General features: G+C 37.9%; 1 protein-coding gene across 1 annotated transcript; it reads left to right on the top strand.

Annotated features, from left to right (window-relative positions):
* Positions 1-2388: 2388 nt before the first annotated feature.
* Positions 2389-17985, top strand: LOC134797547 (NFU1 iron-sulfur cluster scaffold homolog, mitochondrial-like). The gene is made up of 5 exons (XM_063769834.1): positions 2389-2558; positions 2639-2859; positions 3549-3734; positions 16994-17181; positions 17796-17985. The coding sequence occupies exons 1-5, from the start codon at positions 2485-2487 to the stop codon at positions 17925-17927; spliced, it is 801 nt and encodes a 266-aa protein (XP_063625904.1). The 5' UTR covers positions 2389-2484; the 3' UTR covers positions 17928-17985.
* The last annotated feature ends 7902 nt before the right edge of the window (positions 17986-25887 follow it).

Here is a 25887-nt window from a genome sequence, read left to right as displayed (position 1 = left end):
TTAGTGTGCATGTTGTGACACTTGTCACTCGTCCGTACACAAAAAGAGATCGAGGTTTGCAAGATTTGTCTTTGACGTGTGTCATTTTCTATGTATTTGTGTCGTCATTACAGATTGGATTTTGTATGTAAGTGTGTGAGAAGTGCGACTGTGTGCACCTTTCCCCCCCGCGAAAAATGGCAGAAAGATTTGTACGGTGAGATATCGCTTGGGCCCCTCCCTTCCGATGTGTCGGAAGCCGGTGTTGCTCGAAGGTTGGAAACTTGGTTAGTCACGGTGTAGCACGGCCTTTAGTATTTTTGTAATTAACACCTGGCAACAATTTAAAAACAAAACTGGGCTATAACCGCGAAAATCGAAGTTCGTCAAATGCGGGCATTTTTCTCTGTCACTCTAATTACGTCTTAATGAGAGTAAAAGAGAAAGATCCCCGCAATTGACGAATTTCTGTTTTGGCGGTAGCCCCTCTGACACTGACAGCAGTGTTGCCAGATGGTCACAAAAGTCACATTTTTCGTGACTTTTCGCCTTCTCGTGTGACATGTGCGTGACTTACGATCTTGAGGCAATTTTTGTGACTTTTGGACAAGTCGAATTTTGGACAAGTTTAGTTCTGCAATTTGTATTATTTAGGAACGCGGTGAACGCACCCAAGTTGACACTTGCACTGACACCTTGACGTTACGTCCACCATCAGGTTTATTATAATAGTCGTGGCAAGATGAGACTTGTTACCTTGACATGACGGTGTCACTTAGTTTGATACCGTAAAACGGGGTGAACAGAAATCGCGGAAGAATAGAGAAATTTTGAACTTTTTCTTTCAAGTTGTTATATTTAAAAACGTACATCTCTAAAATTAGATTTTTTGGAATGCGTATATAGTAAACTCTTTATTCTCTACATTGATACCAAAAGAACTTAATCAAACTGCCTAAAAGTTAGATTTTTTTGACTCTAAAGTAAGGTCTCGCCGAGGTAAGAAATGAAGCCTGTCTGAACTTTGTTCTAGCGGTAAATGTTTTGACATTAACTAAGTAAAAGTTAGTTAACCTGGTAATATAGTAACTGTAGTACCTAAATAATAAATAATATCACTAATTTTCTCTATAATAAAGCATTTTTTTGCAAAAAAAATCAATAACAAGCAAATTTACGTGATAAAGGGGTCAGTGGACACGCATATGTCGTGAACAGTTACGCCATAGGGGGTGATTAGATACAACAAAGGGGTGTAAAGACACGCCTAGGGGGTTAAAAGACACGAAAAAATAATTTTGTGTCAAATAGCTGTCTAACAGATATATATACCATTTGCCAATAGAGTATCCACATAATAATGACCAAATTCGATGCCTATGACAACTAAAACTTAATATTTCTATTCACCCCTTTCTTGTGTCTATCGACCCCGTTTTAAGGATATGGAGAAAACAGGTAGTTTTCTTTGATTTTCTCTGAATTGGGTTGGTAAAAAATTATTTCACAAATGCGAAATTGAAGAACTAACCAAGACTCAAAAAATGATATCAAAATTATTACTTTTATCATTTGGATTATTGGCCAAAATCGTCCTTGAAGTTGAAAATCGTGTCTTTTCACCCCGTTTTACGGTAGTAGTAGTTATTTTTTTTAGTGTATGATTCATTTCTTTCAGCCTCATATCTCGAATATCTGTACGAATAGCATTATAATTACTTCGGATAAAAGTTTTATCACAAAATTTTCTACAAATTTGGTTATGTTCATTTTTACTCTGCGATAAAAAAAATATACTGAAACAGAATAAAATAAAGATTTAAGTGGGGCTCCCATAAAACAAACGTGATTTTTGACCGAAGTTAAGCTATGTCAGGCGGGGTCAGTACTTGGATGGGTGACCGTTTTTATAGATAATGGTACGGAACCCTTCGTTTGCGAGTCCGACTCGCACTTGGCCGGTTTTTTTAACTTTCTCATTGACCCCCCAGAAGTAGCCCCCATGTTTAAAATTAATTTATTTACGTTACATGACTTACATGTCCGTCTTTGGGTCACTAATTTACATATGTGTACCAAATTTCAACTTAATTGGTCCAGTAGTTTCCGTGAAAATAGGCTGTGACAGACGGACAGGCAGACAGACAGACGCACGAGTGATCCTATAAGGGTTTCGTTTTTTTCCTTTTGAGGAAAAATCATATAAGGTTAGTAGATTTTTTGTGAAATATATTATTTTCTGAATTTCTTCTAACAAAATCGATTTACCTACCCATACAATACAATAATATAATAAAAATGTGACTTGAGCAGCAAAAACGTGACTTTTAAGGAAACGAAACGTAACTTATGACTCCAGAGCCCTGGCAATACTGACTGACAGTGACAATGTCAAAGTGTCAAAACTGACGAAGTAGTCTATATAAAAAAAATTGCTTTAATTTGCTTAGGAACAAAGATAAAACTTGTATATTTCGATTATTTCGTCGTAATTCAATTGTAAATATGTTGCGGAATTCTCTAAGACTTTTTCGAACAGGAAATAATTGCGGGCGTATTTGCGCCGCAGCTTTAAACAGGTAATAAGTTGTAGAATCAATTACGCCGCTAGTTTAATTCTGTCACGATCTATTTTGCTAAAATGTTATATGGTTTCCAGATGTGATTCTAAACAGTTTAGCGGGATTTCATCACCATCTTTGGACAGAACGAATGACAAAAGTAAAGTTTTTGGAACATGCCAATGCCGCAGTATGTTCATCCAAACTCAAGATACGCCAAACCCAAACAGTGTGAAGTTTTTACCCGGTGTTAAAGTGTTGGAGCCAGGGCATACTATGGACTTCCCTAATATGGCAGCGGCTTACTGCAGTCCACTTGGTAAATATCGTATGATTTCGTCTAAATCTGTGTGTGTTCAAAAACTTCATGCTTCTCCTTCCAATTCTCGTGCAATTTTCAACAATCAGATTTACACACATGCACACTTCCAGCAACAACTAAACTTTGTTAAGAAATACATGAGATTAATAAGTTTTTTGTCAAATATCTCAGTAGCAGGCACAGATTGGTTAAAGGCAGCCCAAGATAGAGACAAATGGAGAAAGTGTGAGGAGCCTTTTACCTAAAAGGGATCCACATTAGATTAAGTTTATTTAAATGTAGGTACCTACTCGATTTTATGTAATGTGGAAATAAAAAGCTATTTTATTATTATTATTTATTTATTTATACATTTATGAAGGTATTGAAATCTGTGTGTGAAGTTCCTAATACACATGAGGTTTATTACCCGCACGGGTGCCCAGCAGCTGAATTAAATTTGTGATAATGATGAAACTCTTCTTCTTCAGCTAGTCGCTGGCCCAATATTACAGGGTTCTATGTTTCACTTTTATTGAACTGAAATTTGAACATTGTCATTGTGAAAATAAGTTGAATTTCAACTTGAAAATGTCACATAGAGCTTTTTAATATTGTGCCAGCTAAGTATCTGCCCACTGTTGGGCATACACCTCTCCAATCTTCCTCCAAGCAGCCTGTATGATGAAAATGTATTTTTATTTCAGCAAAAATGCTTTTCCGCATTGAGGGTGTAAAAGCAGTCTTTTTTGGACCTGACTTTGTAACAGTTACGAAGCAGGATGATGATGTGGAATGGAAACTGCTAAGGCCTGAGATCTTTGCAACAATTATGGACTTCTTTGCCAGTGGCTTGCCTGTTGTTACTGATGCTAAACCTTCTGGAGATACTCGTAAGTGGTGTATTTTAACAACTTTGTATGTACCTTAAAAGTTTATCACTAACAACTGTACATACATGTCTCATTCAGTTTTCAACTAAGAAACACACTCATTAACAGCTTTTCCCAAATTAAATGTGTGATGTTTTGTCATGATATTAATTCAATTTTAATCTCAAATAGCTTTGGTATTAACACATTCACTGCCAAGAACCCACTAGGTGTGTTCATTTTGTATTGGATATGTGGCACTGAATGTTTAAAAAAAACTACAATTATGTCTTATCTATCTTGCGGTTAGGAACAGGCACTATGCTTATCACAAAAAAAAGTGTCTGTAACATACTTACAACACAAAACTGTTCCCAATATACACTTAGTCCTCTTATATAAATAAATAAATAAATAAACAACAGGTTGCACTCCGGGAGTGCCGACAGAACTGAAAACTCAATGACTAGTCCAAAATGTCTGCAGCACTATGTATAATTGACCCATCCTCCTTTCTATTGAAAAACTTTAGTTCCAAAATTGCTGGCCAGTGAGCTTAAATTTGTAGCTTTAATTGTTTAAAATTCGAATAGAAATTGAAAATTTACCTTGCAGACCTTGCATCTAAATATGGTCATGATATTTTGAGTTTTATTCACCAGTACTAGAGTTCACTTTTATTAGCGATTTCATCAAGATGTAGGTTTATTGAATTATATTGGAGTGATATAAAGTTAGAATGTAACTGTGAGATCCTCGTATTTCAGCCCGTACAAGATTAGAAGATTCAGCTTGTTACGGGTTGGCAAGGGAACAGAGAAATAAGGTCACAAATAATAACTAACTATCTTTATTACAAAAACTAATCCTACTTAATAAACTATTAACTAATCTAAGTTTGGACGCCAGGTGAGTTTCCGTCTGGTGACCGACGAGGTACTCAGCCGAACCGCTGCCGTTGTAAAAGCTAGCTCAGTCCGATTTACTTTTCATATTTAGCCGTACACCAAAAGGGCATGACGATAAGCTAAAACAAGACATAAATCTACTTTATTTCCCGCTACTAGATAAACTAAGTAACGTCAACGACTAATTATACAAAGCTAGGATTTCCTTAATACTAAAACTTACCCCTTTGGTGTAGATGATTTAACACTCAAAAAACAACAAAATTAATGTCACATCCACTGGTAGGATTGTCCAGATTTAAATTCCAAATTATTTCCATAAATTCCTCTATACAATCTTAAATCACAGCACCAGTGGAGAATACATGTCTACATGATTTGCTATTCCAAGTTCAAGTGTTGGTTACAATTTTTCTCGACATGACCGCAAATATAATCATAATTTATTCAAATACACAAATTTAAACATACAAAAAGTTTACCCGTTTCGGGGATCGATCCTCGGTCCTCCAACTTACAAGTCTAGCCCGCACGCCACTGGACCACCAAGACTCATGGCTAGCGGCCGTAAATTGGCAACCAGTTACAGCGCCTTTAAACCATTGCAGCTTATTCCAAAGACATAAGGTCTATTATCGAATGATGTCGATAATCCTAAGTTGACTTAGTGACATCATAATATGCCCCGTCCCTCATTAAAAAATAAATAAATAACATTTATTTATTTATTTTTTATAGTATGGTTTCATATCCTTAATATGCCAAACTCCAATGTTCTTTCCATGTGCATTGTTTAACCTAAATACAATGTCCGACAACTTTTCCACTACAACAGCCCTGTCAAATTTTGGAGCTAGCTTAGCCATAAATTTATTACCTGCATTTGACAAATATTTGGTTCTTCTCCAGACTATATCACCTACCTCAAAGGTTGCCTGTTTTGTTTTTTGATTATATCGAAACCTACTCTTTACGTGTGCGTTTTTTATTTTATCTTGCACTTCTTTGAATATCACCCTTCTTTCTTCTAGACTGTTCAGATAAGGTCCGGTATTTACAGTGACACTATCTGTCGGAATAATTAATGGCTGAGCAGAACTCGTAGCGATTGCAAATCCGTGAACATTTTTCAAATCCGGATTTTCGGATTTTGGTTTGACCGAAATCCGAAGTTCGGATTCAATCCGGATTTTAAGAAAGGAATATCTGGCATAAAGGCAAAGTGAAACAAACAATCAAATTAAGTTGTTTTTATTAAAAATAAAAAAAACAGAATGCGTACACTGCTAAGCCAATAACAAGTACACTCCCAAGTAGACGTGTGCGCCGCGCCGGCGCGCCGCCGCCGCCGGGCTTTTTGACCACGCCGCCGCCGCCGTTAAATGATCGGCGTGAAATCGGCGTGACCTTGAGTGTCGTTAATTAGCTACTCCAAGTTGGTTTTTCGATCACAATATGGATTTTTTGTATTATTTATGTTACAGTTGTCAAATATACATCAATTATTAATTAAATGAAACTGAATAGCCAGTTGCAGAAACTATTTGACACACCAATTAAAGGAAATGAGTAATCCTAAGTATTCACCGTCTACTGTTAACGAACGAATGAAAACTGCTGCTTATACCTTGGACAGCTGGGAGAACAAACCCCTCCATTCTCAGAGAGCTCTATATCGCCACTCAGCTCTTCCTAACCCAACATGCCATGGGTGAGCCCTTAAGGTGAAATCAGACGGTTCATTTTGTGTTCATTTTCGTGTTTCATTATTCATCTTTCACTCAAAGTGACACGTGTGAACACAAACTGAACCAAAAGTGAAAAATGAATTCATTAGTGAAATGATCCAACAGTGTTGGATATTTTCATTCGGCATCTTTCACTCGCACTCCGAATGAACAAAAAATGAACAGTGTGAACACAGAGTGATTGTTTTCTCGAATCCTGTGGGTAGTAGGTAGTACCTAGACTTCTTGGAAAAAGCAGGATATGGTATTTGTAGGTACTCAGTAAAAATATTTCAGAGTTCCAAAACAATCGCCAGTAGCAAGGTATTAGATCTTCAAAATTACTTAAATTCATCCGCAAATGATTGCGATACAATTCAGGACTTTCAATGATTACCTAGTTTCCCCAATGTATTCGAAGCTCGCACCCACCACCGTCGACGTTTTCTTTGCTTTTTGCTTGTTAACATCTTTACTAAATGATCACAAATAAAAATGAAGCCAAGACGCACAACTTCATTCGACGCTATAGTGAAAGAAAATGAAAAGTGAATAATCTTAGCACCAGTACTGTGTGAACATGCAATGAAAGAAAAATGAATCATTCACTCAAGTGAACATTCATTCGAGTGAACCGTCTGATTCCACCTTTAGATTCTTAGGACATATTGGATGATATGTCCGAAGAATATATGATGTGGAGAAACACATGAATTTAAAGCCGAATGAATTTTGACAAACGTGCTTTTGTGATCACGACGGCTCTGTCAAGAGCGATACGACAGAGAAGAGCTCGAGTTGGAGCATGTGTAGGATGGTCGAACGCTATGAAGAGTGCGGCAGTCTGCACCGTGCAGCTTACATACCGTACGGCTTATGACCGCATGAAATGGAGACAAATTACATGTAACGATCCTCAGCAATGAGGAGACGAGAAAAAAGATACGGCTCAGTGAATCTGGTGCTTGTACAACAACAAAACCATTAAAAAGAAGCCATAGCAATCCACTATGTCTAGCAAATTTCAAGGATATGTGGAGTTCTGTTTTGTTAAAGTATGTCATTTTTAATAGGATAAGCCATGGAAAGCTTCAGAAAACGGAGAGTTACTGATCGGATCGAAGGTCATTAGGACCAGGTAACTTATTAATGCAAGCCAGTGTTAGGGAAATCAAGTTATTATACCTATCCTATATTCATTTACAAACCCTATTTTACTCGCAGCATATTCAAACTATATGTAGTTCACTGACCAGCAACCTGCATTGATGAAATTTTCAAGAAAAACAACAAATTAATGATTTTTTCTAAAGAAAGCTGAAAGTCAAGGTCACGCCGATTTCACGCCGAAAATACGCCGCCGCCGCCGATTTTTTGGCAAACGCCGCCGCCGATCATTTCTTAATCGGCGCACACGTCTACTCCCAAGTAACAAAAGGTTCTATAACTAAGGCATTTTATCATCAAACAGTGATATAGTAGGCCTATAATGGTAACCATTGTGACTGCTTGTACTAGAAAGGTTTTTAACAAAGCGTTTTGTTTCTATAAGATTAAAGACCTGTTAAGTAATTTTTCTCTTAGAACGCTTATAGGATCATACAAAAGAATCTTTAAAGTGCTGCACTGTAATAGATATGCAAAAAGCGATTATGGTACTATTTAATACTATAGACGACTTTACTGATGCTTTTATGTACCTATTTTGCACTAATAATGCGTCAAAGTAACTTTTATAGTACTAGTATTGTAGCAGTATCGTAAACACTATTAGAGGATCAATCTGCACTATAAAAGGACTTTGCACGACCATTACGTAACGTTTTAGCTTTTTAAAAGCTCTCTTAACATCGCTATAAGGCTAGAAGAGTTCTTGAAAGTTTTTCTATAGTGCTATATAGTACCATAAAAGTTACCTGGTACGTTGCTAAATAACTTAAATCGTAACTTAAAAAATGGCTGCTGTTTTCTGCCATAATAGCACATTAGCGGCACGGCTGGAGCCTATGTGTACTATAGCAGCCACAGTTGGAACAAGTCCTTATTTTATTAATTTTAATTTAATTAAAACATGAAAATTATGAGAGCGCATTGTCAAATTTGAAATCAGCATAATGATTCTATCGATACAATTATTTTCGCATGTACAATGTACCGCCATAGTAACGGTCCACAAATGCTTTTTAGTACATCCTTTTTATTACCTAAATACAAATGTCACTTCAAGAAACAATGGCGAATGAACTTATTTAATATTTTAGGCACCCACGACGCAAGTATGATAAAAAAGATCACTGGAATCGTTTACGGTGCAAAATAGCACTATAAACATGTTTCATTGGTTACTTTTATAATTCCAAATTGCGACATAAACGTTGCAGACAGCACTATTTTAGTCCTAAAGAGCGTTTCTCGTCACTTTTACATTTCAACCATAGAGCTGATTTATCACCGTGAGAGCCTTTATGTAATGTTTATAGAATAAATCAGTGATAAAACTAGGGCCTATCTGGGGTTTTGTAAACGTTTACAACACCATTATAGTGCTAATCATGAACACTAATTAGCACGCTCCAAAACGTTCTCAGGACTTTTATAGTACCAAATTTTGTTACTTGGGCTGCTACGCCAATAAAAAAAGCGGACGCGGGGCAAGCATACAGGTGCGACCGAGTGCGCGACGCGCAATGCCCGGCTGGCAATAGCTCTCCCGCGTTACCGCTTCATGTGCACCGCTTTTTATTTCGCATTAGCATTAATTTTGAGCAAATTAGTACTGGTGGGAAAAAATCCGAAAAACCGGTTTTTTTCTTTTCAAAATCCGAATTTTAAAACGGATTTTCAAACGCTCCGAAATCCGGATTTTTGAACTTCGAATAATCCGGATTGCAATCACTAAGCAGAAGGCAAGGGTATCAAATTCGAGACCGTAGTTTCCCTACCGAAAAACAAGTATGATGGGGTTCGCCCCGTAGTTTCATGAACTGCTGTTCTAATTGCATGGCCAATTTCATCTATACTACTATCCCATTCATTATGCTTCTTTGACGTTATATATGAAGAAATCATTGTCCCTATCACGCGATTCACCCTTTCGGTTGGGTTGCTCTGTGGATGGTAGTGCGGGGTGTAACTAATCTCTATACAATACTTTGAAGCTAAGTCTTTAAATAAATGTGACTCGAACTGTTTCCCATTATCACAAACAATTACTTTTGGTGCACCGAATAATAAAAATATTTTTTCTAGAGTTTCGCACATCTTATCCGCCTTACCCGTACGTAGGGGAAATAAAACTGTGAACTTACTGAATAAGCATGTTACCACTAATAACATGGTGTTACACTTCTTGCTTTTTGGAAAGGGACCCATAAAATCCATAGCTACTACTTGCCAAGGCCACTTTACTTCTCTGTGCTGTCCCATATGTCCTAAAGGTAATTCTTGGGAGACTTTACGACTGGCACAACATTCACACGCCTTCACATACAGTTTCACATCATTAAGCATGTCGTGCCAAAAAAACTTCTGCTTTATTCTGAAATATGTTTTCCTTATGCCTAAATGACCGGATGTGGGAACATCATGACACTCTTGAAGCACTTTCTCCCGCAACGGTTCAGGTACAAAGAGTTTCCACACGTCCTCTTCGTTAGGGAATTCTTTCATAGGGACTTTTTTGAAAAGTAGACCATCGCTAACCATCCATCCAGAATTGCTAACCTTATTGGTTACCTTTGCAACTTTATTCTTGTACCAAGTGTCTTTGTGGCTATCCAAGATTTCAATAACATCCATCTCACACTCTACCTCAGGCACACCTCGAGATAAAGCATCCGGGACAACGTGGCATTTCCCCGGTCTATGAATGATGTCGAAATCGAATTGCTGGAGTTTCATAGCCCAGCGTGCCAATCTTCCATGCGGGTCCTTCATCTTGTGAAGCCAAAGTAGTGCGCTATGATCCGTAACAACCGTAAAATGAGTCCCATCAACGTACGGCCTAAATTTTTCTATTGCAAACACGACACTCAACAGTTCCCTTTCTGAAGCTGAATATTTTACCTCTGTATCGGTTAGTTTCCGACTTAAATAAGCTACCGGCTGGTCCACTTCAGCCACTCTCTGACAAAGAACTGCTCCAATGCCTGAACTGGATGCGTCACACTGAATGATGAATGGCTTCGTGTAGTCGGGACACGTCATCACCGGCGTTGAAGTTAACAAGGTCTTTAGCCTTAACCAGGCTGTTTCAGCCTCCTCAGTCCAGACCAACTTCTTCTTCTTACCCTTGGTTAAATCGTGAAGAGGAGCCGCCACCATTGCAAAGTCCTTAACAAAGCGCCTGTACCAACTTGCGAGCCCTATAAACCTCTTTAATTCCGTAAACGTTTTGGGTCTAGCAAAGTTCAATATGGCCTCTACCTTTTCCGGATCTGTTCTAAGACCATCCTTGTCGACGATGTAACCAAGGAATCTTAGATTAGACCTAGCGAACTTACACTTATCCACATTAATTGTCAGGTTAGCCTTCTTCAAAACCGTCATAACTTTCCTTAACAGGCGTAAATGCTCTTCAAAGGTCGGTGAACAAATAACAATGTCATCGAGATATGCCCAGACTTTCCCTTCCTCAGCTTGAAACAGAATGTCCATAAGTCTTTGCTGAGTCTGAGACGCGTTCACTAACCCAAACGGCATGACCTTAAAATGAAACAGCCCTCTGCCTGGAACCGCAAATGCTGTTTTCTCTTTGCTACCTTCCTCCAGTTGAATTTGCCAAAAGGCAGATTTTAAATCGATGGTACTTAAGAATTTAGCATTACGTAAACTATCTAATATATTCGCTACTCTAGGCAAAGGGTACGTATCTCGTTTGGTAACCTTATTTAACTGTCTGCTATCCAAACATAATCTATTTTCGCCATTAGGCTTTTTAACGATTAGCACAGGCGAGCACCAAGAGCTGTAAGATGGTTCTACTACGTCTTTGGCCAACATGTCCTCTAATTCCTTTTCAATTGCTTGTTTTACAATAGGCGAGAAATTGTACTGTTTTTGATGAATAGGTTTACTTTCACCAGTGTCTATACTATGTTTTAAGAAGTTCGTTCTCCCTAACCCATTTCCGACTGTGCTCTTCATTTCTTCTATCAACTCTTCCAAACACCCCAGCTGACTCGAAGTGAGATTTTCTCTGGCTATGATCACCGGTGCGTGTGTTACAGTAATCGCAGCAATTTCCATATTACTATCTAAGCTTTTACCCCTAAACTTATACCCAATGCCGAATTCCTCAAAAAAATCTTGCCCTAAGACAAAATCTTGTTTTAAGGCTGGCATGATCATAACCCGAACTACCTTAAACTGATCGTCGAAGTTAATGGGCACATCAACAATTTCCGTAATCTGGTGTGCAACGCCATCAGCCACTGACATCTCAATGGGATCTCTCTTAACGGACTTTAACCCGAGTCTCGTAAGAGTCTTAGCAAATCGTGCATTAACAACCGTGCGACATGCTCCACCATCGAGCAATCCTACACACTCATAACCTAAAATACTTAGAACTACATATTTCCTATTATCATTGTTTTTCCTTACTACTAAAGGGCACAAATCACTATCATTATGGGCGAAAAACTTCTTTATTGTGTCCAACCATGTTTGCCACTCTCCACTTTCACGTCCTAGGGAGAAATTCAGTTGGCAGGACTCGAACTTCTCCCTTGGTCTTTTCCCTGACAACCACAATCCTTTGTCGTCATCCCAAACTTCCCACATCTGTAGCAAAATAGTCGCTGTTTTGGCATCGAACACTGCCTGAAGAAATGGCCCCCTTCCCGACAGTTCCAGCACCGCCTTGCTGTCGAAACCGGTTCCTGGCCCTGTGCCGTCTTGACTTCCGCAATCTCGCCTATCCGTTTAACAGTTCCCTCTGCAGTGTTCGCCACACCCTTATACGCCAGGTCCGGCTCCAAAACATTGACCTTCACTTTAGGTTGCTCAAAACTTTCGCAATTTATCTTTGTTCGTTCCACGATTCTCAGAACGTTCATCATATCGGAAACAGAATCAAAGACATCTCTACAGATGGCGCGTTGATAGTATGGTGATAAATTTTTCTGAATAATCAGTACCTTTTCACGTTCTGTAACTCTATTTGGCAATCTGTTGAACATATTCTGCATCACAGAAATATATATTAATACCGATTCATTACTACCTTGCGTCCTTGCCCTTATCTCCGCTAATAACTCCTCCTGATAATAAGGTCTCTGGAAGGCACGTTTCAAGAGAATAACTAATTCATCCCAACTAGTAGCGTACTCTTTATTGGCCCTGAACCAGACTAATGCATCCCCTTCAAAAAAGTCAATTGCATAACGCCATAAGTCCATATCAGTCGCATTTCTAGCCTCTTTTAATTCACCAACACGTTCTAAGAAAGCGTCTACACTCATTTTATTTCCCCCCGTGAATTTAAGACCCCACTGATGCACCGGTACTAATTTCCGCTTTGGTAATATGTCATCCTCAACAACGGTCGAGTAACGCATCAACCTGGGCCTACTATCCCTATCCTGTCCCCACCTACTATCTGAGAACCCCACACTCCTATCACCCCTATCCAACACCTCCCCATGCTCATGCCCCATCTTACTCGTAGAAGCGCCCCCTATGTCCTTAAAAACACTGCCTTGACCCTCTAATCTTTCTATAACTAAACGTCCTAATTCCCCTAAAGTGTTCTGTAAAATCTCCTTATCATCTACAGTCAGATCTTCCCCCTCGACAATGTCGTCCTGCCCTTCCAGTTTATCTACTAGAACCTGACACTGCTGTAGCAAGCCCTCCTTACGAATCCCCTCATCTTCGGTAGCCTGTGTCACTAAAGATAACCTGTTCTGAACGTGATAAAGTCTGGAGATCAACCGTTTAAACAAAGTCCTATCTGGTTTGCCAGTCAACTCTGCAATGTAATTTGACAGAACTTGCAGTTTTGCCGCACACACTTCAAGGTCATATTGAACAGAGCCTGACTTTGGTGCCTTAATTTCTAACCCAGAACCTTTTTCTAGCTCTGCACGCACCAGTTCAGTCAACAGCTTTTTCAAGACCGGAACTGTCGCTGATTTTAAAACAATACCTCGGCATGCGAGTTCAAACTCCAGTTCATCCTTCAATAAAAATTTTGGATCCATTCTCAACACAATAAACAAACCAAAAATCAGTAGTAAAAACAATAACACACACTCAAAATAATCTGCCAATTGCTAAAATATGAAAACACACGTCAAGAACAAAATTGATTAATATCCAGATTAACATCAACCTAGTTAACAGCAATTCTTAATAAATTTAATATCCCCCAAAACAAAAAAAAACTAACAAACACAATATAAAAACAAAAATAAGTATAGTAAAAATGTTTAAGTTACTACAATTGAATACACCTAAACTATCTAACTAAAAACTATTTTTATATCAAATCTAACACTAAACTAACTCAAATTAACTATGCAAAAAAACTATATTATAAAACAATAACAAAAAGAAACAACATCACAACGCAAGGATTACGGTGCAAAAATTGCAATTCACCTCAACGACCTTTGGACCTGTGACGACCGCTTGCCAATTAACCGTTTCTTTTTTTTTACGTTAGGCGCCAATTTGTTACGGGTTGGCAAGGGAACAGAGAAATAAGGTCACAAATAATAACTAACTATCTTTATTACAAAAACTAATCCTACTTAATAAACTATTAACTAATCTAAGTTTGGACGCCAGTACGGTTACCATCAGTTTGTCACTGACATAAACGCCGTCGAGAACGTAATTTACTTTCTATACATCTCGCTCGCACTCGCATATTAGTGCAAACGGGATGTATAGAAAGTAAATTACGTTCTCGACGGCGTTTATGTCAGTGACAAACTGATGGTAACCGTACAGGTGAGTTTCCGTCTGGTGACCGACGAGGTACTCAGCCGAACCGCTGCCGTTGTAAAAGCTAGCTCAGTCCGATTTACTTTTCATATTTAGCCGTACACCAAAAGGGCATGACGATAAGCTAAAACAAGACATAAATCTACTTTATTTCCCGCTACTAGATAAACTAAGTAACGTCAACGACTAATTATACAAAGCTAGGATTTCCTTAATACTAAAACTTACCCCTTTGGTGTAGATGATTTAACACTCAAAAAACAACAAAATTAATGTCACATCCACTGGTAGGATTGTCCAGATTTAAATTCCAAATTATTTCCATAAATTCCTCTATACAATCTTAAATCACAGCACCAGTGGAGAATACATGTCTACATGATTTGCTATTCCAAGTTCAAGTGTTGGTTACAATTTTTCTCGACATGACCGCAAATATAATCATAATTTATTCAAATACACAAATTTAAACATACAAAAAGTTAACCCGTTTCGGGGATCGATCCTCGGTCCTCCAACTTACAAGTCTAGCCCGCACGCCACTGGACCACCAAGACTCATGGCTAGCGGCCGTAAATTGGCAACCAGTTACAGCGCCTTTAAACCATTGCAGCTTATTCCAAAGACATAAGGTCTATTATCGAATGATGTCGATAATCCTAAGTTGACTTAGTGACATCATAATAAGCTTTATTGCTTAATATAAAAGTCCAGTTTTAAATAATTGACCTGATTATGATACGTTATGACTAAAGTTCTTTGGTAAATAACATTGTCCGTCACACATGACGCCAGCGCGTTACGCGTTACGCTGTCTCGAATTTATCATTTTTTCCCCACCTCAAAAAGTGCTCAGCGCCGCTAAAGAAGTTTTCACTTCAAAAATGTAATAAATAAATATTAGGGGACTTCTTACACAGATCAACCTAGCCCCAAACTAAGTAATATGTTTATATTTAATATAATGGGATGCTTTTGAATGTCGATAAGACAAACATAATGCACTTCCAATTAAAGAGAAATGTAAATACTCGGATTGGGATTGTTTTGAACGATATTATGGTACCGCATGTACATGAAGTCAAATACTTAGGTTTTGTAATCGATGCGGGACTAACGTGGACACCTCACATAGATGTGACGTGTAAGCGTCTCGCTTCTGCGTGCTTCGCGTTGTCTAGGCTAACTAACAGTCTTTCTGAGGAAAACCTAAGGAAGGCCTACTATGGATACTTCCATTCTATACTCATCTACGGTGTAGATCTATGGGGTACTGCTGCGGACCGTGAGAGGCTATTTAAATTTCAAAAGCGCGCCCTCCGTATTATGACTAGAAAACCGCTCGACCATCCGGCTAAAGAACTGTTTAAAAAATTTAAAATACTCACGTTACCTAGTGTGTACATAATAGAAGTATGCAAATACGTAAGAAAAAATCTTGATCAGACACTCATAGTCAACTCCGGGGTAGCGTGACGCGCAGGCGTAATCAGTTGGTCGTGCCCGCGTGTCGCTTCGCGAAAACTAGGAAGTCTATGCATGTAATGGGAATCAGACTGTACAACATACTCGACCATGAAATTAAGCAAGCTTCTAGCGATGCAATATTTGTCCGCAAACTAAAAACCGTCTTACTAGAAATGGCTTGCTATACCATTGACGACATGGTATAATAATATCGACGCTTATCATGAATAGTGGCACAACTCAAAATGAAATGCTATTGCATTTAATATTCTATCTTTTACTGGTAAGATTTAAAATTGAACGGCATTTCATTTTGTTTTATGCCACTATTCATGATAAGCAACGATATACTCCGCCTGGTACTCTCTTCCGAGATTCGCGAATGACCTAACTGACACAGGCCTACGTCATCATACTGTTTACAGGTTCTCAAACTTTAAAATGTGGGAGAATTTTAACCAACGGTGAAAATTATTTTAACGGCATTAATTTTAAGTTAATCATGTAGAAATATAGTAAAATAAAACAAATCTAATGTATTAAATTAAACTTTATTTATCTATACAAGACAAACGTTTGAAAAACTAATTCACAGTTACACATTAATTAACAACCTTACGACGTGAAAAGTTTGGAAAACACTGCGACTGCTGACACTGAGCGAGAAGGAAATAACAATTAACACGCGTTCGACAAGGATGACGGTCAGGGCATGAAGTTATCTAGATCCGAATTCCGAATTATCAAAAGTGACAGCGCTATCCTGTGTTGCCAGTAGTGTAAACAGAATTACCCGAATGTCTGAAATTTCTTTCGTGAATCGGAAGATATTGCTAACGAATAATTAAAAATGACGTGTTATTGTAAAATTTAAGATAAAATACATATAAATGAAAATTATAAAGAAATATTTTAACTTATTAACCATAGGTATAATGAACCCATGTAACATGTTATGTTGAAATAAAGTAGCAATGTTATTGTGACGTAGGCCTGTGTGGGAAGAGGAGACCATGTTTTATTAGACCATGATTGACGAGTTCTTCGATAGCCACGGGTCATTGGTTCAATCGCTTATCTACTAAATTATATAGGAATATATTCAATAAAATGTTATTATTAATTGTAATGTTATATGTAAGATAATTGTAAATAAGATGACTTGTAAATGTAAATATTTACCAATAAATATCATATCATATCATATTTCTATCTTTATTTACAGAAATCAATGAAGATGATGATGAAATTGTACAAATGATAAAAGAACTTCTTGATACACGGATCAGACCGACAGTACAGGAGGATGGTGGGGACGTCTTATTTGTGGACTTTAAAGATGGGGTGCTAAGGCTCAAAATGCAAGGTTCATGTTCATCATGCCCAAGCTCTATTGTCACTCTAAAAAATGGGGTAAGGAAAAAAAGTAATGCGATGAAGTCGTAAAATATGTTACTAGCAATTTCCATGTCAGACATAAAAGAAATTTGCCAGTAATCAGATTAATTAAATGAAAACTTAGTGAGGGGTCCAAAATTTTAGTAAATAAATACACATTTTGTTATCTAAAGTTGGCTTTACAACTGCAATACTCCAGTGTCAGATTTTTGCAGGGCCTTGTTGCTTAGTAAAAAAAAAAACCTTGTTTCGTTGCACAAATCCCCTATAACCTGCCCAAGGGCCAACACTGTTTCCTACCAATAAACTCAATTTTTAATTAAACATCTGGGGTTATTGAATTTTCGCTTGTCAAAGTGCCTCATAGAGGCCTCCGGTGACCAGAGGGCTGGCCAATATTATGCCCAAAGGTTCAGCATTGCTATCCAGCGGGGCAATGCGGCCAGCCTTCTGGGCACCCTACCTACGGACCACGACTTTAGTGCAAATTTTTTATTTTCGTAGTGTCTTTATTTTGTTGTAAAAATCTTATTAAATAAACAATGACGCATATTCTTAATTTTCGGTTTGACATTAGCAGTTGTGGTGTAGCCCTAAATACCTAATTAACCACCATTCATTGATTTCAGGTGCAAAACATGATGCAATTTTATATCCCAGAAGTTCTCTCAGTAGAGCAAATAGATGATGAGGGCGAGAAATTAAGTGAAAAAATATTTAGACAATTTGAGGAAGCCAAAACTAAAGAGAAAAAGGAATAATTATTGTGTAGATTATTTCAATACTCATTTTTAAATAATTGTATGAATATGTTGTAGATATAATAAACAGAATATCATCTATGGCCATTGATTTTAATTTCTATTCCCAAAATCTAACTTTAAGTAAGAGTACTCGTAACTTATACAAACGAAATATTATAATATTTATAATGTAAAATTAATAGACTACATTACCACAGTTAATTTGTCAATTACAATGACCAAGTCAGCCATCTGAAAATGGATATCTCCAAGTCTAGTAAATTATCATATTTTTATATTATCGACCGAGACATAAAAGCGTTCTCGGTCGGACCTTACCACAGAATAAATAATAGTACTAGGTACAGAAGACTCACTCTCTAACAAAACGCGTCTGTTACGATCAGTGGCCTATTTTATAAAGCTACAAGTTACAATTTACAAGCGGAAGTCTCGTTCTAACACATAGGGTTAGAAAGAGACTTCCGCTTGTAAATTGTAACTTGTAGCTTTATAAAATAGGCCACAGGACAGATATGGGCGCTAGGTGGCGACAGCGCCACGCGCGGCTTATGGCTAGCTACCAAAATTAGTGTGGAACGGATGTACTTTTAGCTAACTGTAGCAAAGCTACGAAATCGCGGAGTGAGCCACGCCTAGGGTTACCAGATGACAGGAATTTTGGCCTTTTGTCAGGAATGGGGACGGAACACGAAAACGTCAGGAATTTTTTTGAATTGATAGACTTTTTTATAAACTACCTTTTTATTTACTTAAATTAATCCAAAAACATTGTAAAATAATAATCATAATAGAGATCCACTCAACGTATATATATCAATAACTTCGTAATTATTAATTAACAAATCTTTACTGAAGCATACATACATAGATGTTTCAGAAATCGATATCATGTCTAATATTCGCAATTGCAAAGAGAAGAATATAATAAGAAGTATCGGTGGCCACCCCCCTCGTCGTCGTCAAAAATATGAATGTCAGGAAAAATATTCGGAAATCAGGAATTATGTCAGGAAATTCTAAATTTGTATCTGGTAACCCTAGCCACGGTAACTAAGTAAGTCGCAGAGGTTCCCAAACTGCGCCGCGGCGCCCGCGGGCGCGGTGAGTGAGGTAATCCTCCTCAGGCTACTCACCATGCTACCTATCTATTTCGAATAGCCTAGCTAGAAATTTTAAATTTGCAAGTGCGCCGCGGGCCAAGAAAGATAGGGAACCCCTGTAGTTAGCGAGTTCTTGAATTGCAATAGCATTCACAGGGGCGTATTTACCATAGGGCCAAGGGGGCCATGGCCCGGGGCGGCAGGCCGTTGCGGCTTTTTTGGGCGCCTTTTATAATCAAACTTAGCTATATTTTTTATTATATTTTAATTGACATTTAAATTAATAAACAAACGAACGCTTCAAACCCCACCAATTGCTAAAAATATCTACCAACAAGTACCTAAATTAAGCAACATTTTCGTTCAAGAAGTATTAGTACGGCGCAGTGCCGGATTTACCACTAGGCTGAAGCCTATGGCGGCAGATTTTAGGGGGCGGCAAATTTGGGTCAAAAAATATTTTATTAGCTGTTCAGATAGGGTCGACCAGAATTTTGTCGCTCCCCTATTTATTTGTAAAATTTAAATAACAAGCCTTGTCGATTTGCCGCCCTCTGTCATGTCAAGACCCTTTATATTGACACAGACAGACGGCCGGACGGACAACAAAGTGATCTTATATGGGTTCCGTTTTTTTCCTTTTAAAGTACGAAACCCTAAAAATGTACCTACTATTTTCTCGAAAAAATTTCGCGCTCGCTACGCTCGCGTTTTCACTTACGTACCTAACATTATTTGTGACCCATCTGACTATATACATACGGGCGGTTCTTGTGTCTTCGTGGTGTTGAATCTCACTAAATTGTTCCGATCCCATGCCGAAACTCAGTACAGATAGAGTGCTCTCGATATCAGGTACAAATACAATACTTTTCATGACTTTCCAGCACCACAGAATGAGGGATAATGGTACGGCCTGTGTAATACGCATCCCTACTACTGTCGTCTGCATAGCAATGATTATCATTGATATGCAGCAATGACAGCACAGAACCTAGTGCAACGCCAGCGGTAATGTCCATATCGGAACAGCTTCCGTCTACTATACGGCTCATGTGCGTCTACCGGAAAAAAAGCTAGCGATCCATTTGTATAACATATAGTCCCTCGAGCAGACTCGATGCCAGACCCCACCGAACTCCTTAGCTATATCCAGCCTGACTGCCATGTCTCACCTTGATTCTCAATGGCCAAAACCCAGCAGTACCCACCGGTCACCGATCAGATCAGGCAAATATAACGAGGTCGCATCGTCATTGAGTGACAAAAACGGCCCATATAAATCTGTATCTAGAATAGTGACATTAGTGACGTCACCTTTCTGCACTCAAAAGAATAAAAAAATATCTACGTTCCACTATCAGCGGAGAGCGCCTGAATAGCTTAGCTCTTCTTAATATAGAAGCTGAGCTGACAAACGTTTTAAATTACGACAGCGTTATTGATGATTTTGTCAACCAATTTGTACATAGGAAAACAATGTAAATGCCTATGTGAGTAAATGATAAATGTTTAGTTTTTTTTATTTCACACCCCAAAGGTACTTGTTGCAGGTTTTTTTTTCTTAAATAATAGTTATTTGTACAACAAGGGATCAAAGTTTGATATTTCTTCGAGTGCTTATTTTGAGTCCCGTGCAAGCGAAAGATTCTATAATAGATTCACGAGCGTAGCGAGTGAATCTAATTTAGAATCTTGAGCGTACTAAGGGATTCAAAAGCGCACGAGATGTAAATAACTTTGATCTCGTGTAGTACACAAAATTTTTCACCCTAAGCAGTGAGAACATACCTAGAGGGGACACAGATAATAGAACCCAAGTATATCAAACTTGTATTAGACCCCGCATGTTGAAATGACATTTGACTATAAAGGTCACTTGAATGACATTTTGTCTCACTCAGTGAGCAAAATGCGATTTTGCTCACTCTATTTGTCCCACTCTGTGAGCAAAATGCAATTTTGCTCACTGAGTGAGACAAAATGACTTAGTGAGCAAAATCGCATTTTGCTCACTGTTTTGAAGAAGCAAAGTACCCTTGTTCGAGCTGCTGAGGTGAAATAGTTATTTGTACAACAAGAGATCAAAGTTTGATATTTCTTCGAGTGCTTATTTTGAGTCCCGTGCAAGCGAAAGATTCTATAATAGATTCACGAGCGTAGCGAGTGAATCTAATTTAAAATCTTGAGCGTAGTAAGGGATTCAAAAGCGCACGAGATGTAAATAACTTTGATCTCGTGTAGTACACAAAAATTTTCACCCTAAGCAGTGAGAACATACCTAGAAGGACTAAGATAATAGAACCCAAGTATATCGAACTTGTATTAGACCCCGCATGTTGAAATGACATTTGACTATAAAGGTCACTTGAATGTCATTTTGTCTCACTCAGTGAGCAAAATCGCATTTTGCTCACTGAGTGAGACACACCCAGTGAGCAAAATGCGATTTTGCTCACTGAGTGAGACAAAATGACTCAGTGAGCAAAATCGCATTTTGCTCACTGTTTTTAAGAAGCAAAGTACCCTTGTTCGAGCTGCTGAGGTGAAAAATACTTTATCGTCACTGATGAAGGGGGGCGGCAAATCAAAATGGCCCGGGGCGCCAAATTTGTAAATACGCCTCTGAGCATTCATTCATTAAAACTTGTCTTACTTGGTTAATTGGATAAAAAACTATTTTTAACACTATTTTCTCCTCTGTTTGTAATTTTATTTAACTGTAATCTGTGTATTATTCTATTATATAATGGCTGCTATTTAACTGATCACCAGATTTAGTAAAATTTAATACCAAAAAAATCTATTTTACCACCCTAAAATCATGAATGATCACCAAAATTATAACACCATTTTAATGTGAAATGATAACCAATTTTATTACATTTTACTATCCTTTTAAAGGAAATGACACCAAACTAATCATTATTAACCCAAAAATAGTCAATGATTACCAAATTTCAAACCCCATTTTAATGTGAAATGATAACCAAATTTATACATCTTGCTATCCTATTAAAGAAAATGATAACAAAATAATCATTGTAAACCCAAAAATAGTAACTGACCACCAAAATTAGAACTCCATTTTAATGTAAAATGATAACCAAATTTTTAAATCTTGCTATCCTACTAAAGCAAATGACTCCAAAATAATCATTGTAAACGCAAAAATAGTAAATGATCACAAAAATTGTAACCACATTTTAATTAAAAATGTGCAAACATTTAATATATCGTTATCCTATTAAATTAATTAATCCACTTCGTCACCTTTTTCTAGTAGCATTTTATTTCTGTAACAGTCGCAGTTCTAACCTAACCTAACCCACTTTTCTAGTAGAATTTCTTTTCTGTAATGGTCGCAGTTCAAACCTAACCTAACCCACTTAACTGATAGCAGTTTAACTTACTTTTCTAGTAGCATAACGAAATGCTACTAGAAAAGTAGATTAGGTTAGGTAGATATGCGGTGCGGGCAAACTGGGGGTTGAGCGGGAGGGGCTAGTAATTTTGGCATCAGTTTACTTTATTTGGTAATATGTATACATTTTTTGGTAATCATAGTGGTTTATTTAGGTGAAAATATCGCATTAATTTGGTCTTCAAGATTTGGTGATCATTAATGATTTTTGGTGATCATTCAATATATTTGGTATTTGAATACAATTTGAAGTGCAGTCGTAATTAAAATGGTGGTACTTTTGTATTTTTAGGCCTTATTTTTTTGGTGTTCAGTAATTTTTTTTGGTAAGCATGATTTTTTTATTTAGGGTACCAAAGTATTTTTTGGTGGTCATTATATTTGTAGCCTTATATAATGTATACTCATAGAAGGTAGGATCGTATAGAAGTGGTATACGCGTGCCTCCGTGAGGGACAAAACATACGCAAATGCGACACTGTGATTGGTCGAATTCATTTGTTGCCCACCATTATCCATACAAAAAAAAAGGTGGGGAACAAATAAAATGTGAGACTGTGACAAGGACAAACAATAATAGCTCTTTCGCTGCTACTCCTACTGAAAGATACATAAGACTATCCCGTTCTGTCAGTTACCCCCACCACTCATGCCAGATCCAGTTATATCCTAGATTCATGTGTATACTTGTATTGGCGCCAAACATGAAAATAAAAGTCTTCGAGCGATAGGAATCATAAACAACATAGAAGTATGGTATGTCAGTGTCATTTAAGCTGACCTATTCACTGTCTGGCTATGTTTGCCAACTTGCTGGTTACCAAGAGGAATTTTTAGTTTAAATGACACGGCATTTCGTTTTTTATTTACTATTTTGTAATTTGTGATAAAATTTCATACTTATATCATTTTTCCTATACTCACCGAGTATACTCAAGTCAAGTAAGTTTTAAGGGCCCGGGCACACTTAGCGTCTTTCGAGCGTCGTCGTCTAGTAAACGCAGTGCCGACGCAACGTTCACGTTGCAGCGCCGCGACGCCAGTGGCGTCTTACGAACGTCAGCGTGTCGTTAACGCCCGCGCAGCGTCGACGCGGCGTCAAGGCGTTTGCCGAACATCGGCGTCTTGTCAGCGTTCGCACAACGTCACTGCGACGGACAGACCGCAACGCAACGAAATCCACCGCATTTCAACACCAATAGCCTCAGTTGAAACATTAGCGCCAAAGAGAATACACGTTACGTTCTGAATTCGGTTAGTGTGAAAATGGATTCTGATGAAGAATGTTAATGTTACTATTGAAAAGGAAATTACCTACGTAAGAAGAAAAAACATCATCTTCGATATTGGGAAGATCCGCGGAATCGAATTACCGCGAATACCGAAGTTCGCAAAATGCGGGTATCTTTCTCTTTGTTGAGATTTAAAATTTAAAACAGGAAGTGTCCTTTTATGTACGGTAGTACTATTACTTATTCTGTGCTTGTACTGCTAAAAGAGAAAGATCGCGGTTGGCCCCCAGTTTATCTCTGCAGCTGTACATGATGAGTCAAGTCCGCTGAATGTAGGTTACACATATTCTGAAGTTCAGAGGGCCTACCGCTACCGCGAACACCGAAGTTCTCAAATTGCGGGTATCTTTCTCTGCTACTCTAATTATGCCTTAATAGGAGTAAATATGTTCGCAATCTGCGAACTTTGGCGTTCGCGGTAGGCCCTCAGTAACCCTGGCCGCACACGCACGGAATTTTCATTCGGTTTCCGTATTGAATGACAGGTGGGAACAGGACGTCGCTCTACAAATGCATAGCACTGTCTCGCTTGCACATATAATTCCGTACGGAAAATTACGTGCATAGAAAATGAGGCAATTGTCTGATAATGAATAACCAGCTTTATCGCTCATGAACTAGCAACACCAAATAAATAAAAAATTAGTCAATGGTAATTTGTTTATTGTGAAGTGCTTGTGTGAGCAGCATTCTTCTTTTTTACTTTATCATAATTTGAGACGATAATTTGTTTCAAGTAAGTATTTCATATAATTATTGTAAGTAATAGAAATTTTTAAGTTTAGCTGGTATTGGAATCATTAAATAATATTTAAAAGAGTGTTGGAAGGATAGTCAGTTTCTTCTGTGTACTTTTTTCGCAGATTTTGCAATTTTGTTTATAATTAAACTGATTATTTGTTTGATTTATTCCTTTTAAATCTAAACTAATTATGTTTGTTTTAGGAGTTCTCGCATTGAATTTTCATTTATAACTTCCAATACAACACGAACGTTTTCTGTTTGTTTCGTAGGTAGTTATAATTTCTCTTTACACATTTGCAATACCTAATGTGTTATTTTTGTGACTGAACTAGTTAGGGTGGTATTCCACCTGTCCAATTTCTTGTTCCAACGTGTATTTGCGTCTCACATTTTGGTTAAGAGAGTTTTCATTACCTATAAAGATTGGGAAGTCTTTGTTTAAAACGAATTTGAGGCTAAGGGTTTACTTCACGAGGTTTACATTGTATTCTGCTATGGCTACCTAAAGATCATAGTAACATTACCTATTATGTTATGTACATGTGCAAAATAGCATAGGTATTCTTAGAAAACAGTAGGTACTTACTACATTGTTGGCTAAGCTCCTAAGCTTTAAATGTTCTGTTTTAGTAACATTATTAATATGTTTATTGCGGTACTAGGCCTACTAAAGGAACTGATTATGCACTATGCTACAGGATGACATTGAAAGTACCTTCCCTCCAAGTACCAGTTAGTAGAGGTCATGCTAGTATCGGAGACAGATCTACTCCACTTTATAACATTGCAATGGTTAGTTAAGAAGCCGATAAAGGGGCTGACGCAGTATATAAAATTATTTTATCAACCAGTCCTTTTTAACACATTCGACACCGCGTACCCGACTCTCGGGCACTCGTAAACTTTACTCAGATGCCGGCATACCCGCTAGTCGGGCAAGAGCTATAAACCTACACGCGACGCCGAAGTGCCCGACAGGCGGGCAAGCATTGCATCTTCACTACCTCAGGGCTGCCACTGCCACTAACAGAAAAAATTGTAAGTCTTCTGATTATTATGTGGTCGAAAAGTTGGTACAGTTGATTATTATATTTTATTACTTCACTTCGTATTTTTATTTACTTTACCTAATGCGATTACAAAATAAAAATTCTTATTAGTTGGTTACGTGAAATTGCATACACGGGTATGTATCAATAGGAGTTAGAATTAGGAGAAGAACAAAACGGGGAGCCTAAACAGATGAGACAGCAGATTTAATTTTATCCACGTACTTATACGAAAGTTACTTGGCACAGCCCTGAGCGTCCGCCGCTTGCCCGACTAGCGGGTTCGCGGCGTGCGGTATTGAGTTGCACGTCGTTGCCCGACTAGCGAGTACTGTCGGTTTCTGG

This window comes from Cydia splendana, chromosome 15, assembly GCF_910591565.1.
Source record: "Cydia splendana chromosome 15, ilCydSple1.2, whole genome shotgun sequence".
Lineage (NCBI taxonomy): Eukaryota > Metazoa > Arthropoda > Insecta > Lepidoptera > Tortricidae > Cydia > Cydia splendana.
Note: the sequence above shows the minus strand (reverse complement) of the source record. Positions and strands in the feature narration are given on the sequence as shown.